The sequence below is a fragment of the Lolium rigidum genome, chromosome 6 (assembly GCF_022539505.1).
Source record: "Lolium rigidum isolate FL_2022 chromosome 6, APGP_CSIRO_Lrig_0.1, whole genome shotgun sequence".
Classification (NCBI taxonomy): Eukaryota; Viridiplantae; Streptophyta; class Magnoliopsida; order Poales; family Poaceae; genus Lolium; species Lolium rigidum.
The window spans coordinates 4,680,804-4,700,161 of record NC_061513.1 but is presented as its reverse complement, the minus strand read 5'-3'; the positions used below and the strand labels follow the sequence as shown (position 1 = coordinate 4,700,161).

General features: G+C 42.5%; 2 protein-coding genes across 2 annotated transcripts; one reads left to right on the top strand and one right to left on the bottom strand.

Annotated features, from left to right (window-relative positions):
- Positions 1-2,380: 2,380 nt before the first annotated feature.
- LOC124661955 (chlorophyllide a oxygenase, chloroplastic) lies at positions 2,381-5,764 on the top strand. The gene is made up of 9 exons (XM_047199844.1): positions 2,381-2,698; positions 2,950-3,195; positions 3,392-3,496; positions 3,579-3,857; positions 3,944-4,091; positions 4,210-4,394; positions 4,497-4,609; positions 4,729-5,023; positions 5,223-5,764. Exons 1-9 carry the CDS (start codon positions 2,624-2,626, stop codon positions 5,403-5,405), a joined length of 1,629 nt encoding a protein of 542 aa, XP_047055800.1. The 5' UTR covers positions 2,381-2,623; the 3' UTR covers positions 5,406-5,764.
- Positions 5,765-13,171: 7,407 nt separating this feature from the next.
- Positions 13,172-18,521, bottom strand: LOC124662088 (cyclase-like protein 3). Its single transcript, XM_047199979.1, has 6 exons — positions 18,143-18,521; positions 17,397-17,441; positions 16,928-17,000; positions 16,184-16,281; positions 15,405-15,475; positions 13,172-13,534 (listed from the first exon to the last, which is right to left on the bottom strand). Exons 1-6 carry the CDS (start codon positions 18,519-18,521, stop codon positions 13,409-13,411), a joined length of 792 nt encoding a protein of 263 aa, XP_047055935.1. The 3' UTR covers positions 13,172-13,408.
- Positions 18,522-19,358: the final 837 nt, after the last annotated feature.

Genomic DNA, 19,358 nt, shown 5'->3' with positions numbered 1-19,358 from the left:
TGTATAAAAATCGTATTTCTAGAATTCAGAAAATTCAGGAAAAAATATATTTACGCGTAGGTAAGGGATGTAAGTATGTGTGTACATAGTTTGAAGCTTAAGTATGTAGATTTGTGAGCTGTATAAAAAAGACAAAAGATATGTAGATTGCATGCGCAAGTTTTAATTTTTATAACTTATGGGTAGCTTACTATAACTTACTAGTACACGAAATTCAAAAACTCGCATTAAATATAGGCGGAGTAGCCTCCACCACACGTTTATTTGGAGCAACCTAGCTCGGGCTGACTTCGGAATTTTAGCTATATTTTTTTTTCTTCTTACATTTCTTTTACCGGTTTGTTATTTGAAAAAGAGCCCCCCCCCCCCCCCTCGGATTTCCTACATTTCGTTTACCGGTTGTTTATGCAATGTACAATTGTATTTTTTTCAATGTGATGCTAGAAAAGCTGAAAAATATAGCTTTCAGTTTTTTGTTGTCTTCCACTACTCTTTCCATTTCTTTCACTCCATGATTTATAACCGAGTATGCTTGATTCAGCTTCTCCGATCTACCTTTTCTAATGAGCCAATAGAAGAACTGGGTCATTTAATTATTACCAAGAAAAAAAACGTCGTAATTTAGAAAGCTACTGGAACAAATTCCTTAAAACGTTCGTCTAAAAAAGAGAATCGACTGCAACATATTCTCACTCTCACGTGGGAGGGTTTGAGATTCTAGTGCAGGAACTAATTAATGGACAGGAACGCGTCCACGCTGGCACGCTAGTGACCGTCTCACCACACAAATCTGGGCGTACCCGGTGCCACCTAGGCGCGTCAGGACACAAACTGCAGCGGCGTCTTATCCCGCAATCTATCCACCCATCCTTGCGTTATACTGTGTGTAGTCTAGGTAGATGAGCCTGTTATTTTAAAAAAAAAAGATGAAACCAACGGTGGGAGGAACCACCGTTGTATTTGATATAGGAGGTGGTGAGTCTCGAACTCTGGCTGTTTAGTACAACTTCACATGTACTAACCAGTAAGCCTCAGAGTCTTTCTCGATGAGCCTGTTATTTTCGGATGCCCCCCTGCCGTCCTGTGAAATTGCAACACTCTGCCGTCCCCCCATTGACACAAAGCTCTCCAAAAGCTAGTTAAACAACTCGCATTGTTCCCAACATGTGATCTAGTTCAGTTTCACGCGGAGATGCTAGTGGTTTTAATCAAAGTGTGTTGGCCACCTAAATTTATGAAGTGCAACTAAATCCGATCTGTGAAATAATTTGATACTGTTGCATTGGAATTACGCTTCAATTTTACCTTCTCAAAGCAATGGGCATCTTTTTTTTTTTTGTGGTATAGCAGCAAGGATGAGGCCCTGAGCCGCGCAAGTGTAAACCTAGAGTTAAAGGCGCCACCCAAGATTAATAGTTTACCAATCGCCCGATAGCAAAGAAGTGGAGATTAAAGGGACAACAGACAATATAAAGATTATTCCATTAAGATTTGGCCAACGGAATCAACTGAAGCTTCTGGGTAGCAAAACACCTTGCAAGTACAAAAGAGAGCCATCGGCGCAGAGAAAAGAAAAAAAAAGGAGGAAGCTAAGCCGAGGGTAGCCCTCGGCATAGCTCTAACGATGTGATATCGCAGACACAGTCTAGCCTTGGTGGGGCGCATTTCCAGAGCTACGCCAACAACCAGGAATGCGCTGAGGGCAGCCGTCGGTGTAGCGTTGCTTACGCCGAGGGCGTCGCTATGCCGACCGCTCTCTTGGCGAGCTAGCTTGGCCGGCACATACATAGACAACCCTAACTTTTGGTCGTCGGCGTATGAACAGGCCGTCGGCGCCTTGCGCCATTCATGTAGTGACTTTTTCATGCCATACTTGATTGTATGGAATGGATCAGTCGAACTAGTGTCATGTAAATCGACACTCGGCCTCGCCACCGGACCACAACCCTGTCCTTGAAACACATGAGAAATACTAAGTACTACCTCCATCCCAAGGCTTAAGGCCTATATTTTTTTCCGAAAGTCAAACAATGTTAAGTTTGACTAATTTTTTTTATCAAAAATCATACATGAAAAGTATAAAATCAATAGCATTAGATAGATAATGAAATATATTTTTATATGATATCTAGAAAATATCATATTTGTTTATAAATTCTTCTAAAAATTTAATCAAACTTTACTTCGTTTAATTTTCTAAAAAAATGTAAGCCTTAATCCTTGAGATGGTGGTAGTAATAAGCTCACTTGCACGAGCTTAGAAAGTTGAAGGACCATGTGATAAATTTCCAGCACCGGGCTAGCACGCCATTGGGTGCAAAAAGCCTTGCACCACAAACCCCTGGTGCTCGAGGCCTCCATGTCACGGCTGGAACTTGACGACGGATCCCACGTGGCCACACGCGGGAGGCTCGTGGAGATCGCGCCTCTTATCGTCGAAAGGCGTCAAGCTCACTTCAGCCGCGAAAATTAATTTCCAGCAAAAACATTCCGACCACCGTAGCATTCCGTTCATCCTCCCGTGAGAAAGAAATATAGGAAATTTCTCTCGACCCGAAAAATCCCCTTTTCGCTGCTCGATTCCGGCAGCGGCGGCGACGACGGCGGCCGGCGGCGTCCCTCCATGACCACAGTGGCTTCGCTATCCCTGGTGCCGCACCTGCTCATCAAGCCCTCCTTCCGGTGCCTATCCAGAAAGGTGAGGACGGGCTTCTCCCCTGCTTTCTTTTCTTGTGTTTTCCGGCGATGGACGAATTGTGTCGTTTTGGTTGGGATTTTAGTCAGCCGTCAGTTCTTGATGAACAATGTAATCGCAAATGCTCTAATTTCATTCCCCCCGACACGATAAACTTTTTATAAGCTTCTGAATTTCTACTGCATCGCTCTCCCAAAATTATCCATTTTTCTGAATAACTGACGACGATGTTCTTGGTGGAAACTGTGGTGCAGGGCGTCGGCAGGTATGGCGGAATCAAGGTGTACGCGGTGCTCAGGGACGACAGCGCTGACTATCTGAAGGACAACGGCCCCTGGGAGGCCCTGTTCCATGTGGACGACCCTGGGCCGAGGGTTCCGATCGAGAAGGGCAAGTTCCTGGACGCCAAGCAGGCGCTCGACGTCGTCCGCTTCGACATCCAGTACTGCGACTGGAGGGCCCGGCAGGACCTGCTCACCATCATGGTGCTCCACAACAAGGTATGGTCTGAATAATGGTAGCTAGCGTCAGTAAATTCGGAGAAATGTTTCTCTCTGCACTAGTAGCCGAATTTTACTGTAATTGCTACTCAGACTTAGGCATAGACGATCCAATGGATGCCAGAAATTCAGATAGATGTTTGAGGTTGAAAACTGCGGATGGAATTTGATGGTGACTGTGAAAAATGAAATGCAGGTGGTGGAGGTTCTGAATCCTTTAGCGAGAGACTTCAAGTCGGTCGGAAACTTGAGGAAAGATCTTGCCGGGTTACAGGAGGACCTTGCAAAAGCTCACAACCAGGTATGTTGCTTTTCCTGGAAAAATCCAATTAAAAACTTTTGCACTGTCATCTGGAACCTGACGCTTAACGCGTCTCATGCAGCTTTACTTATCGGAATCTAGAGTGTCATCGGCCCTCGATAAGCTAGCGCAAATGGAGACAGTAGTCAACGAGAGGCTGTTGTCGGATGGGAGCGCTTTTGCAGCCACGGCCGATTGCGCTTCTCTCGATCCAAGCACTTCCTTCACACCTCGTGTTGGACCCAAGAAAACTAAGCGTCGGAGCCTCAACATCTCTGGCCCGGTGAAGCCTTACCATTCTAACCTGAAAAACTTCTGGTACCCGGTTGCTTTCTCCAGTGACTTGAAAGATGACACTATGGTAAACAAAATGTTTGCTTCGAAGCTGATCATTTAGCAGTCACAGGCGCATGTGTTTATTTGACAAAGTCATATGTGTGCACTCAGGTACCGATAGATTGTTTCGAGGAGCAGTGGGTAATATTCCGAGGTAAGGATAAAAGGCCTGGATGTGTTCAGAATACATGTGCTCACAGAGCTTGCCCTCTTGATCTTGGTTCAGTGAATGAGGGCAGAATCACATGCCCTTACCATGGTAAGAACTCAGAGAATTATTTTATTTAGTCAGGTTTCTTATACTCATTATTAGTAGTAGTACGACAAGTAAAGGATGATGGCCAAGTAATTTTGCATTTTCTATGGACAAACCTCAGGTTGGGAGTATTCGACTGATGGAAAATGTGAGAAAATGCCATCAACAAAGATGCTCAACGTGCGCATCCGGGCACTGCCATGCTTCGAGCAAGAAGGAATGGTTTGGATCTGGCCCGGCGATGACACACCGACTCCCACCATCCCTTCCCTGCTGCCTCCCTCCGGGTTTACAATCCATGCAGAGGTAAAAAAAATCATGTGATGATGCAGTAGTCATGCTATTGGCGGGTGCCCTGTATATATCAGTGTTCGACTGCACTGAATATCCTTCTTGGTCATTCAACAGATTGTGATGGAGCTACCAGTGGAACATGGACTTCTTTTGGACAATCTACTAGACCTTGCTCATGCCCCTTTTACTCATACGTCCACCTTTGCCAAGGGTTGGAAAGTTCCAAGGTACTTTTGTTCATTTCAAGGGACAAAGTAGAACTGGCAGATGAAAAAAGAGTTTCCATAATAGTGGTGATATTACGCCTGTGTGGAACAACATGTTGATCTCGTGTTATTATTGCCAGTTTTGTGAAGTTCTTGACACCTACATCTGGGCTCCAAGGGTACTGGGATCCTTATCCCATCGATATGGAGTTCCGACCACCCTGCATGGTCTTGTCAACCATTGGCATCTCCAAGCCCGGAAAGCTTGAAGGGAAGAGCACCCAACAATGTTCGACCCATCTCCACCAGCTTCATATATGTTTGCCCTCATCTAGGAGTAAAACCAGGTTGCTGTACCGGATGTCCCTCGACTTCGCTCCCTGGATCAAGCACATCCCTTTCATGCACCTGTTGTGGTCACATTTCGCTGAGAAGGCAAGTCTCGAATTTTGTGGCTACTTCATAACTATAGGTTGCCAGCATGATATTTTTCTGAAAAATGATAAATATGGAAGCTACTAAATTGCTAAGTAATAGCTGTTATTTGCAAGCTAAGTCAGACAATACCTAGATTTTGTTTCAAAAATTGTGTATGACTGTTCTAACCATCGCACTTTTGCATAATCTTTGGCAGGTCTTGAATGAGGATCTCCGGCTTGTGCTCGGCCAACAAGAGCGAATGAACAACGGCGCTAATGTTTGGAACTGGCCAGTGTCATATGACAAGCTCGGCATTCGGTACCGGCTATGGAGGGATGCAGTCGAGAGGGGTGTCGACCGGTTACCGTTCAGCAACCAAATTGAGAGCGGGTCATAGGCAAGCACATGACATCACATGTAGTCCCCGCATTCATTTGCCTGGCAATGGCAGCAGATGACCCATATGCACAGATTATTCAGGCCTGCGTTGCAGCACGGTTGTCATCTGCCAATGATTGTTACAGATAGAAGGATTCTGGAAAGGAAGACCTGTGAAGAGGATAAAGGGCACCACCTTTGCCATTGTGTAATTTTAATTGTACACTAGCGGCCGTTTCACCTGATGCAATTGTAATCTGAGGTTGATTTTTTTTTCCTCTTATTTTCTTCCCCTCCCTTTCATGTAAAGTATCTTCAGATGTTAACGTCAAAACGTACATAAATATACTATGGACCATGAAGGTGAAAGCATGCTCATCTGAGAAATGGTTTTATTATGTACTCATTTTATTCATAGTTTAAAAAGCCGGCTATCTCATTTAGCCGCGATATTTTTTGACGCTATTAAAGGCTGTAGCCGGGCTATAGCAGGCTATTCCATTTAGTCGTTTTTAATTTTTTTTGGAATATTGCAGTCATATCTTACTAAAAAAAGAAAAATTATGATTCAAACACGATTTGTGATACAATTTATTGAACTATTTAAAGCAAACAAGTATTGAATTATTCAACTCACAAGTTATATCTAATCATATTGAATGCAAATTTAAAAAACAAGAAATAAAAAGATAAAAGAAGAGAAATGCAATATACATGAGATTTAGCAGCTAAATTTGAGGCTAATTAGGGGCTAAATATGGCTATAGCCGGATATTAGCGGGTTTCTCTCATTTAACCTATAAATAGCATAGTCGCAGCGGCAGGTCTCCCAAAAAGCTATAGCCAGGCTATAGCTAGGCTATAGCCGGCTATTTAAAATTTTGATTTTATTACAGATGTTGCACTAATTTAATTAGAGATATATGTTGCATGCACTACTAGGAAATATCCTATGGGCCTAGAGTTGCTGCCGGCGCACCAAAAAATTGGTACGCCAACACTATTTACCGTGGGAGTGCCACTTTTTTGGTGCGCCGGTTTCATTGGTTTTCACTTTTCAACTATCACTAATATTGCAAAATAGCAAAACCTTGTTTTATAACGTGACTTTTAGACGCTGTACACATTTGGAAGGATCCAAGGTAATTTATTAGTTGATTATAATAACTCAAGCAAATCTATAATTGAAGATTTTCTGATTCGAGGCCTCCGGAGACTTAACGAGCATCAGTACGGGTGTACCTCGCATGTAAGGCCCGCCCATAACACATGCCACCAGCTTCGCTAGGTCAATACACTATCATATTTCATGAAGGAGGCTGAGAGAGAAGACATGTGCAGCCGCCCCCAACCATTCGAAAAGAGAGGAAGAAGAGATCTAAAGGAGAAGAAGAATTATATCGATCCTCTCCAAGATCTCCAACCTCAAGATCGTGGCTCCTCTATAATCCCCATGTACTATAGAGAGAGAGAGAGAGATTCACACCTGTAAAATTAGGATTTGAGACTCTATTCGTACTTTGGTTTGTATTGGATTTGATCTTCCTTCTTATTGTGGCTTGCTACGGTAATATCAAGATGAACTCTATTTACATTATGATTCTATCATTGTGCTATTCTCCTATCATGAGTGAGTAAATTCACATAGGCGTGGAAGATGTAGGAAATTGGTGAGATGTGATGTGCCTATCTTATTTTCATTGGCGTAGCTTACTGTGGGGCGGGGGCGTCACCACCCCCCTTGATTTGGCACATCTTTGAAGGAATTTTTTGGGAGAGGTTAGATTATAAATTTGTGTGTGTTTCGCAACCCACCCCCCCAAGAACTCCTAATTGCATTTTGCCCCCTATCCATCCTTGGCAAGCTCCGCCATCTATTTGTGATTATTGGTTCAAATAAAAGGAAGTAATTGAAGAAGAATATCACTCGCTCAACAGATAGAGGTATTTACGGTAGTAAATTTGCTCCTCATAAGTATATTTCACGGCTAAGAGAAGTGAAATTTTCGGTTTGGAAATGAAAAACAAATGAGGTGGTGAGAAAGCAAGGCTTGTAGCACCAGGATTTGTCACAGATATCCGACATCAATGATGATGTGGCATATCTTCTCATATGAGTTGAATTATCTTTCGATACTAAATATCATTGGCAGTACAGGTCCATGCGGTTGATGCATGTAGTAGTGGCTACATACTGACATGGGTCATTTGGTTTTGATGTCTATATTGGAAGTCATTGAAGGACTTAATAGTCTGAATTCAAAGGTAAGTCACAACATGTGTGTGTGTGTGTGAAACTTCTAAAATCATTTTATGACTTGAAGTAGTGAGAGAATATTGTGGGGTAGTCTGAGTTCTTCCGCGATAAGGATAACTCTATTATCAATGATTTTCTATGTGTACTCATGGATATATACTTAATTGTATTTTATGTCACATAAGTGGTGTTGATCATCTTATCATCGATGTCTCTATATATGCGAGACATTTGAGATACACATAATCATTTTAAGATGATGATTTGGGTCAAACCAAATTATTCTATGATACAAATACTTTTTTTCAACACAAGGGATACAAATCCATTAAGAGGTAGGGAAGATGGTGAAGTAATAGATGAAGCTGAAGTACCATATCTACCATTGGAGCACTCAGATATCTTGCAAAATACGTTAGGCTTGACATTACGTTTGTTGGCAATTTATTGAGAGTGGAATCTCTCGAAAGGTATAAGATTTTGTCTATGAAATATTCCTCCATATATCCAATGCACAAAAGTCGTGTTTAATTATAGTAAGAAAATCAAGATGGAACCAAGGTGTGATATATGAAGCGGCTAATTATGTGATCTTAACGGTGACATATCGAAGACTAGATTTACTGAAAGAGTATTCAGAGAAAATCTTCAAAATATACTCTAAATGGATCCTTCTTGTGATCATTCTGTAATAATTTAAAGCATCACAACAAGTGTATGACTTCAAATAATGATTGACCACATGTAAGATCATGTGGAGATTCATTGGAATCACCAATCATTGTCAATCAAGATAATGTCACGTGTTTTGGTTATGGGTTATATCGGTCCTCATAAATTACTGAAATGTAATATGGTAGTTTGCAAAAAAAAAATTGGCATTCACAACATCTCTAACAGTGTTTATATTTTAGAATTAAGTTTGTGGAATTGGTATGAGATGGCCTTAAGGTTTTCAATGTTCAAGGGGAGAAAAACCTAGTAATAATTTGTTGATGAACTTCCGATCACTCTTTTTCTCTTTATGTGTTTTTTCCTAAAATTTCTCATATATGGGTTTTAACAAGACAATATAAATGCAGTGCAAACGTATGTTATATAGTTTCTCCTCATATTTTTCCAGTGGATTTTTAAATAAGCTTTTAGTGGCATATCATTGTAATGTTTCTCCTCAATTTTTCCCAAAGGATTTTTTTAGGAGGAGTTTTTAGATTACAATATACAGATAATGAATTGATCAAGAGGCAGTGTTATGAAATAAAACATGCATGTGATCAATTATATGGGAAGGATGCCTTCCATAAACTATCTATTGGGAAAGAGATGTCTCGCAAACACTCTTTTTTTTTGCGAAACCCTAACACACTCTTTCAGTCTTTTTTTTTTGCATGAAAACATTAAGGCTTTATTCAACTTCAGACACACTCACTCTGTCAGCCATTAGACTAGACACGAGAAAGCTAGGGGATAGTTCCATCCAGCAACTCGTAACCTCCAGTGTTGGACAATCTCATTACATATTGAATCTAAATGAAATAAAAGAAAACAGCAGCCCTTCGATTTCTTGTAGGATAGGCGCAACCACCGCGCGGGAACCGGCGTGCGAGTCCCAGAGATCAACTATCTCTAAACAATCCACTTCCATCGCCCACTCGTGAAAAACCACGGAGCTTTGCAAAGATCACTCCATCTCTCAGAGGAATGGCTTCAGCAATTAAGGGATCCGAGATCCCAGGGTAGGGCTTACTCCATGCTCCAATAAAACCGGTAGCATCGCGAACAACACCGCCCGCTCCACCTTTCCTATCATCAAGGGAAATCCCCGCATCAGCATTGATTTTCACCCAACCATCATCCGGAGGTTTCCATCCATGATCCGACAGAATTCTGGCATGCATCATCGGAACATCAAGTTGTGCCAACATATCTCTTGTCATCTGCATTGAGTGCGCAGGATCAAAGCCTGCTTTATCATATGTAATGTTATTCATGGATATCCAGATTGCCCACGTGACTTTCACAATTTTTGGTCGATCAGCATCAGCTACAATTGGATCACACAGAATATCTCTTGTCCAAGTATCCGGATATAAATCTGGTAACTTGACATCTAACCAATGTTGTGCTTCTCTCCAGAATTTCCTAGCATGGGAGCACTTCACTAGAGCATGCATCATATCCTCATCTGCAGACAAGCAGATTTCTACGCTTAGCCAGCGTGGCAATATGCCGGTGTTGGAGCGTGCGTTCGACGGGCAAAATACCACGTAGGACACGCCACCAGAACACCCGGACCTTAGGCACCACCTGCATCTTCCATAGTCGAGACCATAGCTGTTTTTCAGATAATGAGGTTCTCGACTTTTCAAGCCCCCAAGCCCAGCAGTCTTCACTGCCACCATTACGAAGAGGAATATTCAGAATTGCATCAGCGTCGGGTGCAGTAAAATTTTCCCTAACAGATTTTATGCAAGCTACTGTACCTAGGCATGCTTCAGCGACATAGCGCGCTATTGTCGCTGGACGCCAGGCTCTGTCAATGGGTTTAATCAAGAGAATTGGGGATGGCTCGTTGGTCTCTATTTTAGTCGGACATACAATGACACCGTCTGTTCACATAGGCAGAGATGAGCTTACAAAGGTTCTACAGGGTCATAGTCCGTTATCTAGTCATGTCCGGAGTATACTAGTAGAGCAGATCGAATTCTTGCTGGATACAAGTATCCAACTGCCGTCCGATGCTTCGACCCCGACCCGTCCAGCTACTTCCAAAATAAAACCCTACGTACGGAATATATTCACGTGTCCCTCATCGCTCGCTGCCTGCGCCGCCGCTCCGCTCCGCTCCCCCTGCCATCCATCAACGGCGACCTCACCTCAAGGCGCTGCCCTGCACTCTGCTTTCATCCCCCTCTAGTCCTCTACTGACTTCTGATCTCCGGCGTCTTCTTCCTCCCGCCTCCACTTCACTTGGCCGTCTTCCGTCGCATACGAGTTCCACCGTCGTGGCGTACTACACAATCTGAGTCTCTACCACCGGTAACTAATCCTCTTTCCTACCATTATGATTTCTGTTCGGAATCAAGTCTACTTTTAGCGAATATACGGACCGGACAATTCTCCAGTAGGCAGTACATAATTATTGCTCCATGATCACGTCTTTAGTTGCAGAGAATGAATTCTAGGAGATACCCGTACAAGGAAAAGACTTAGTTCTTTCTTCAGCATAGAAAGCCACACATCATGTGCACCTACCTTCAGCTACATATTTTGAGGAAACAAGTGCATATAGATGCCAAGGGTTTTTGTGTTTTCACTTTTTCCAAAACTTGTATTAAGCTTCAGGCTCCCACGCAAGAATTTGCAGATGGTTCACGATGTCAGCTGAATACCTGATCGTACTTATATCACGTTAGTGTGTATGTCTTAGATACGAGCAGTGATTATGCAGTACTTGACATATTATGTGTCTTTCTAAATATGCAATAAAAACTTTACTTATATGTGTCCCTTGTGCATTCTATAGGCTTCCTTCATTGTTCGGTAAGACGTGTTGAGTATCTCTGCGCCGCTGTGGCAACTGCTTTATCAATTCTTGCATTGCTGTCGTTGAAGAACTATAACTGTTCCTCTATAGATGCACCCAGTGTTTAACTGTTTATTGTGTCGCATATACAGAATATCATGTAATAGTGTTTCAGTTGCATGACCAACTTAAATGTAAATTTAGTATTTTGCATAACTGCACATAATTGGCCATCACCTTTGGTCCATAATAGGTGTGTCGGTAGTGCAATAATTTCCATTACATGGAACTGGTTTCTCTGACAAATTTCAATTTCTTCATTTTAGTCCCAGGAGTCTAATGTATCATAACATGAAGCTTGCTTTTATGGCCTGCCTATGGGTCCCCAGAATGATCTGCCTTTTGGTGCTTGACATTATCACTGAGGTAAACGTGCAATAATAACTTTACTTCCATGTGCCCCATCTGCATTTTATATGTTTCCATTTGATTTATTGACTGTGTTAATCCTTTGAATCAGGTTCCTATCAGTACGTATGAAATCATCATTTTGCTGTGGGAGTTCAGTGCTGATTTGGTAGCTCGTATTCCTTTATTGGTCATGACCTCTCGGAAGCAATCAGTTTCAAAAACTCGACGTCATCAGATGATGATGAAACATCCTAGTCTTTGGGGGATCGATGAGTACAATTGTAAGGTGCACAAATTCCTAGAAAACGAGTTACCGCATGATCCCATCTTGGGACTATGGGGTATTTCGGGTGTGGGTAAAACCCGACTTCTTCTGCACATCGCTGCTTGTTATGACGATGCCGATTCTCCATTTCGCCACATCATAGCTTTTAATGATGGCGCTATCAGAGATATGCAACATTATCTAGCTGCTTTCTTGAACTTGGACTGGAATACCATGTCTTCGTCACAGGAGCATTGCCGAGCCAACATTATCTCAGAGCGGCTAAAGCATGACAGTTTTCTTCTGTTATTAGATGATGTGCAAGATGGACATCTGGATTTGGCGTCCATTGGCTTGCCGATTCCGCTTGGCCATAACCAAAAGGTGATTCTGACATCGAAGAGCCAGGCTGTGTGTGGCCGCATGGGCTGCACCGAAGCCAATACTGTTGAAATGAAGTGCTTAGGAGAGGAAGACGCGTGGAAGCTCTTCCAGCACAAGGTGGGAGTCGAAATCACCGAAGCTAATGCTGAAATTCACAAATTTGCAAAGCTGGTAATCTATGTTGCTATAATACCTCTTCAGCTACAGTTTTTGCCTGCAAAAATTGTCACCGTACTAACTTATTGGATTTTCTATCAGATGGTTTCGGCGTGTGGAGGCTTGCCCGGAGCCATTTGCTCCGTTGGCCTAGCAGTTGCTGGAGTAACGTGCTGTGAACTGAATCCCGATGATTGGTGGTGCGCCTATGAGCGCTTCAAGGCTAACGAGTTGCCTGGCTGTTCTGGTTTAGTTACGTGAAAACTTTTTGAAGTGGTGATAGCGGGCAGACAATACATTTGATTGCTCTACTTGTAGTTGGTTCAATCAGTTTAAGGCTTGAACGGGGTGAAGGAATCCCATCTCTTATTTCAAAGATCAACAGTCAATACTGCAGCGTTGTGTGAGTGTTCGATGCTCAATGTATCAGACCTCTGAATCCCATATCTTCTTTCTGAATCCTCATCCACTGACTTCGCCAACAGCCACAACCTGACATAACATGACTCAACTGGTCGGTTTCGGGCGCTCCTGCTGCAAGACCTTTCCTTGCCTCCAAAGTCTTCATCCAGTTTTAAATTTTCTTGTCGTCATTGGGTTGCCTTGCTCTTGAATCCACTACGCGACAAGGAAATAAAGCAATTATGTGACATGGTTAGGTACATTACACGTTCAGGTTGCCATAGGAACGAATAACTCCCATCTCCGAACCTCAATTCAGTACTGAGTCGGCAAGGTCCATCAGGCACACATAGAGCTTGTCCATGATAGTTGTCAACGAGGTTATACATAGGAGAAATATTAATATAGCATGATGATATCAGAGCTTGTGTCCAAAATAATGGATTACAGATCTGGTTTACCCATACATGATGATATGACAGCATATGTACTCAGCATTTAGCCTACTGTAACATAAGGAAACAACATATATTGGCTAGCTATTCACATGATTTTCAAGAGAGGCAAATTGCTTGTGTTGTACCAAACAAGGATGCGGCGGGAGACATAACAACAATTTCATCACTTTATAAGGATGCATCTGATCGGCGAACCTTCAGCTCCACGCAACCGAAGTGGCAGACAATGCACAGAGTATAGCCCAGGGTTGACATTCTCCAGTTTGAGACCCTCGACAAGAATGATATCCTGGGAATCACAGAACAGGGGAAAAATAGATATATGGTGGCTTATTCAATGAAATCAATTGCACGGAATACTTAGCGCGGTGGCTAGTGCCAAGCAACCAACATGAAGTAATAAGCCATATGAAAGAACATCAGTAGCAACGTTTAACTGACCTTTTTTGAAACTTGTCAGACCAAAGTGATCTAATGGGAAAGTTGACACACCAAATGTATCATTAACCAAAAATTGGAATGCTACCTGGTGGCCGTGGTTCTTAAGTGTCATTTAAACTCCAGGAAGGTCAAGGAGGCATTAAGAGGACTGTTATTGTCAAATTGCTGACCAGACCTGGGAGAAGATGCCTTGCACAAGTTTCCTCTCCTATGGGATATGATGACTGTGGTTGAGCTCCATCAGGATCGCGAGGATCTTTCATTTGGTGGTGGAACAAGGAAAGGATTTGCTCATCCAAATCAGCATATGGAGATCATCACCAGAAGGATAAGGACTGCTGAATCTGAGGAAGTATGATGCTCCAGGGCACCATACAGCTGCCGTTCCTTTAGCTGGTTGGCCCATAGGGAACCGTTGCTGGAAGGCAGACTGTCAGCAGCAACAACGACTGCAAAATCATGCCACATGCCCGTGTTGTGATGAAGAAGACGAGATGCTGCAGCACATGCTACTTGGTTGTGTGCTAGCGAGAGAGGTGTGGGCTGGGATCCTCATGAAATGGAACAGAAGTTACAAAACTGATTGGCAACCTGAGTTGGGTACCTGTCTGTTGCAATTGTGCATTTCGAAGCCGGCAGCAAAAGGGAAAGGAGGGACCTGTGGACAGAGATCTGGTGGTGTTTCAGTGCCTCTGGTGGCACCGAAACGATGTGGTCAGTCTTCAAGCCTTCTCCGGAAAAGAACAAGCAGAAGAGTAGCTCAGAGTTCGATATGGAGGGTGGCTGGGCTCCTTAAGGGAGAGGCATCCGGCTTCCTGCCATCGCTGCTGAACTGGTTGCTAGATGGATTAGGGCTAAATTCGTTTAGGGAGCTGTCGCCCTTGTTGACAGCAAAACAGCCTATTTTGGCATTGATCAGACCTCTGGCTTGCCTTCTATGTGATTAATAAGTGTATTGTTGAAAAAAAAATTGAAAGATCAACCATAAATACATTAACAGGCCTAATGCATTGAGGGCAGAGAAGACGAGCACTGTCCTAACAAATAAATATCTACAAGGGGGAAGGGGTGATCCTAACGGACACTAGATCCACACCTCTGGTGCTACACTGGCAAGTTCGAGCATCAATGTGAGTGCAAAAGCATGACGAGTGCAAGGATGGATGCTACAAGAAAGAGGCTGTGGACATGTTGGAGGGCTCTGACACCAGCGAGGTGAGATGGCTGGGTAGGGGCGCACTTGGGCTCAGAGTGCCATCTCTTATTCTCCTGTGTTGTCTAGGAAAGTGATAGGAGGCCCTTCTTCAGCAAATCATTATAATATAGCGGCCAAATAATAATATAAGAAAGTCCAATTGCTGTAATTTGGAGGGTGACGTAGCTTAGTAAGATTGCTGCATACGAGTCAATTTTCAAATAAAAGGAGATATTGTCAGATGTTTTTGTTTCTTAATTTACTGGGTGAATATCAGATTTGTATAAATTACTGTTCGAAACGTTATGTTCAGATTACAGGAAACACAGGGGAAATAAAATTCTGGACAGGGGAGAATCCGCTAGGCTGAGGCTGAGTGACTCACTTCCTTGAGAAGGGCTTTCCATAACTAGGGGCTTTTCCTCAGTTGCAGGGTTTGGTTGCCCAAAATTGAAAGAATGCACAGTGAATTCAGTAAATAAATGTGAACTAAATAAAATTACTTGAAGAAGTATCCGCATACCCGGTTTTTGAGAAGAACTAAATGTGAAGGGATCAAGTCATCAAAAGCTGCAACAGACAAATAGTCTATTCCTGCAAAAACACAACAGCAGAAGCAAAGGAAATGAATACTTTTCCGACAATACAACTGGAGAGATAAATATAAGAATAAGAGTAACCATGAACTGTGAGACGAATTATTTAGGCTGTCCAAGGTAAGATCAAAGAAGAGTGGATAAGTTTATATTGGCAATAAAAACAAACCAAGTGAAAGAATTAGTAGAAGATCCCAATCTAAGAAAAAATATCAAAACATAACACCATAATAATTACTAAAGATTAGTAGATTGTAACTCCCAAGGGGGATAACTAGACAGTGCAAAGCCAAACCAAGGAGAAAAGGGTTGATATGGAAGGGGCAACTAACAGGAAATGTATGGCAAAAGAAATTGAAGGTAGCAGAAGACATGCACTGATAACCAAATAATGGTCCAGGGACTATCGGGAATGCAAAAGCTTCATGTCTCTTGATGCATTGGCAGAAGAAAAACGCAAAAGCTTCATGCTACTACCGGGCGGGTCTAGCTCTTAGACATTTAGTGTTGTAATTTGGGCTTTTCACACACTTTTAATCTTAGCATAATAAATGCTAAAGGTGCAAAAAAGCCTGATGTTCAGACCAGATTCCAACAATCAGCATGGGCATGAGCTTAACAAAAATTGATACAGAACAACACAAAATTATATGTCGATAGATAAACTGAAGGAGGATGCAGTGATGCACAGCTACTTGGAACTCACCAATAAGCTTGATATCTGTATTATCTACCAACCATTGGGCACCATCCTTCATAAAGCCCACATAACTTGTGTCAAACTCTTTCTTCCACATTAGCTGCCTGCAAGGTACCAGTTTCATTTAATTCACTTCCCCAGTTATGAGATGTCACTCTACAGTTCAGGATAGCACTATATTTAACTATACTTCAAGGAATTGCATAATAGATAGTTAAATATAGGAAAATAGCATATTTTGTAGATAAAACTATTCAGGGATAGTATGACCCACAGAAATATGATTATGCAGAAATAAGATAGAGGTAGAGATAATGTATTCCCAGATAGCTGAAGGCAGGCATGGAATTTGCATGCCAAAGGGCGGGCTTTACTGTTCAAATAGCACAAGGGAAATGGTCTAAAGGGCCGATTAGGCCTGGAAGACATCAGCAGGTAGTTGGTTTAAATAGGATATCAATATGTTAAAGGTACATCCAATAGAAGGCTTCTTGTTTGGAAACAGAAAATAATACTAGTAGGTACATGATGCACCCATTCAGAGTGCAGTTGCTGGACTTCTGGATGGATACATATTACAATGGAATGGAAACAAATTCAATTTATCTCTTATACAACAGTTCACATGAAAAATTTGAAAGATTGCACTTAAATATGAGTTTGCACTATATGTGCTCTCGTGCAAATTAGGAAAACATAATGTACTCATATAAACTATGTAAGCATGATTACCACAACTGAGGAGATTACCTGTCAGTGTTTAATGTTCTAAATAGTACACGCTGAACACCTTTAGGAATTTGTAGAGATTCCATTGTTTTAGCTGCAATTATAGATCAACTCAATATGCAGATCCATTGGGGAATAAAAACTCAATATGTAGATTTCATGTCTAATTGAACAGATATCAAGGCAAGTTCAGTTCACTGCCAGACTTTGCCAAACATTAGTTAGAAAAGTCTGACTTTCTGTTGTGGCTGTTTGACTCATTACCACATTTCATTGGCTGTAGGTCACCTGTCATATGCACTTTCTTTTCTTAAAACATTTGTAAGGCGTGGCAGCAATTTATTGGCCACAAAAGCTGTGGCATGCCTTAGCCAATCACACAATACCAATATAATAACCACATTAAAAAAATAGTTAGGCTAAGTGAACGCCACTAGCCTTTCGACACAATAACAAAGTAAGCGATGGAAATGAACAATAGGAATTGTACCAGTAATATTTTGATCCCTTGGAACATCAACCAACAGTGAAGGACCTAAGAACACAAAATCAGTGGTTAGAATGATATAAACCGTTTGCATAAATTAATATCTAGAAAATATGTGCATCCAACTGTAACGCCATAGTGATTCAAGCATGCAAACTGTACACTGTAATGTCTTTTTTATCTGTATAAAGAGGTATGTTCAGTGTGCAGCGCCACTCAGATTTGCAAGTCTGAACAATCAACTATGATCATGTCAATGCAATACATAAGCGAAACTTATGTTACTAGAAAAAAAAGTTAAAATGGAAATTTTAGCTGAGTAAGTAAAAAAAATGCTTAGACTATTGGAGCAAGAAAAATAATTATTCATTTCTAAAAAAAGGACACCGAGGAAACTGCAAATTTTACAGAATGTATTGTATGAACATTTTAGGGAACCATGATGTAGCAACCATATCCGGTCTCCACTACTGCTCTCTCCCTTCCCCGCCCCAGATAGACATTGATAAAATTCCTACGGAGTTAGTCCCAAAATTCAGACAAAATTCCAGTCCCAAAATTCAGACAAAATTCCAGTCCCAGAAATAATTCCTCATATCAATTAGATACGTGGACATCAAACTAGTATTCACAATTACAACCCCCCAATTGCAAGACGTAACTCAAGGTCTCAATCCCTGCTTGCGCTCCACTGGTACTGGGTACTGCGTGAATAGCTAGGGACTAGAAAAAAAAAAGAGGCGGCGCACCGTTGAGGACGTCGAGGTCGAGGGTGTCGACGTCGAAGCCGGCGTCGAAGTAGTGCTGGAAGACGTGGCCGGGGGCGTCGACGTGGGTGCCGGTGTGCGTGGGCATCCGCATCTCGGAGTTGTTGGCGAGGGAGCCGTTGCGCATGGAGGCGGGCAACCACAGGAACTGGCCGATCCCGGCGTCCGACTCCCAGGAGGGCATGTCCTCCCGGTAGTAGTGGGTGATGTCCAGGATGCGCCCCCCGCCGTGCGCCTCCCGTCGCTCCGGCACAGGCACCGGCGCGGCCGCGGCGGCGCAGGACGGAGGCTCGTCTCGGTAGGCGGGCGGCGTGGCGGCGGCGAGGAGAGGGAGGAGGAGGAGCAGAAGGGGAGGCGCCATTTCGGCGTGGCGGCGGAGGTAAAGAAGTGATTTTTATTTTGCCGGCGGGCATCTCGGGCTTTGGCCCAATACCGGTTCTGACGTTGATTCGATTATTTAGTACCACACGGCTTAGGTAAGTAAGTTTGCACCGATTTATAAGGTGTTTTCAGGCACGAAGAGGCACCACACGGCAGGTGTGGGTAGCAACATAAAATTACAGGTGTTAATCTGATTTGAGAGTTGAATGCTACGGGGTTGTTCCAGGGCGCCCTTTAGGATTAGCAGGGCACAGTACTACCCTGTATAGGCCCCGCATCCTCTCAGATCATCACCCCGACACGGAGTGATAGCTTTTTTTGGTTTTAGCCTTCAATGCACAAATAGTTCAGCCATGAGATTTTTACTTCTTCTTTCTCTAGTTACTGATTTTTGCTCCCTCTTTCTCTACTTACCTTGCATTCTAGGTTTGGTCAAAATATGTATCTGAAATATTAGTATACAAATACTAGCACTACAATTTGAACTTTTGAAAAAGTAGATATTTAGAAAAAAAAAAACAATAGCTACGTAAGAAAGTGCAAGCTATTTCTTAGCCGGTGCTGCAATTACTGGAGGTATTGTGACTGTCCAAAGTTGCGGCACCATCTAAAATTCTACTCTCTACTTCCACCGTTTGGTTTAGCATACTTGCACTATAACATGCTTTAAGTGAACAATCATTTATGAATCTATATAACTATAGTATTTGTAAGTGGGTTTTCTAGTGTTGTCATTTTCCTTGACAATGCTTAAAATTGCAGGGTCATGTGAAATTTGTTGAGATACTTGCAATGATGGCAGCGAAGGTTACATGCA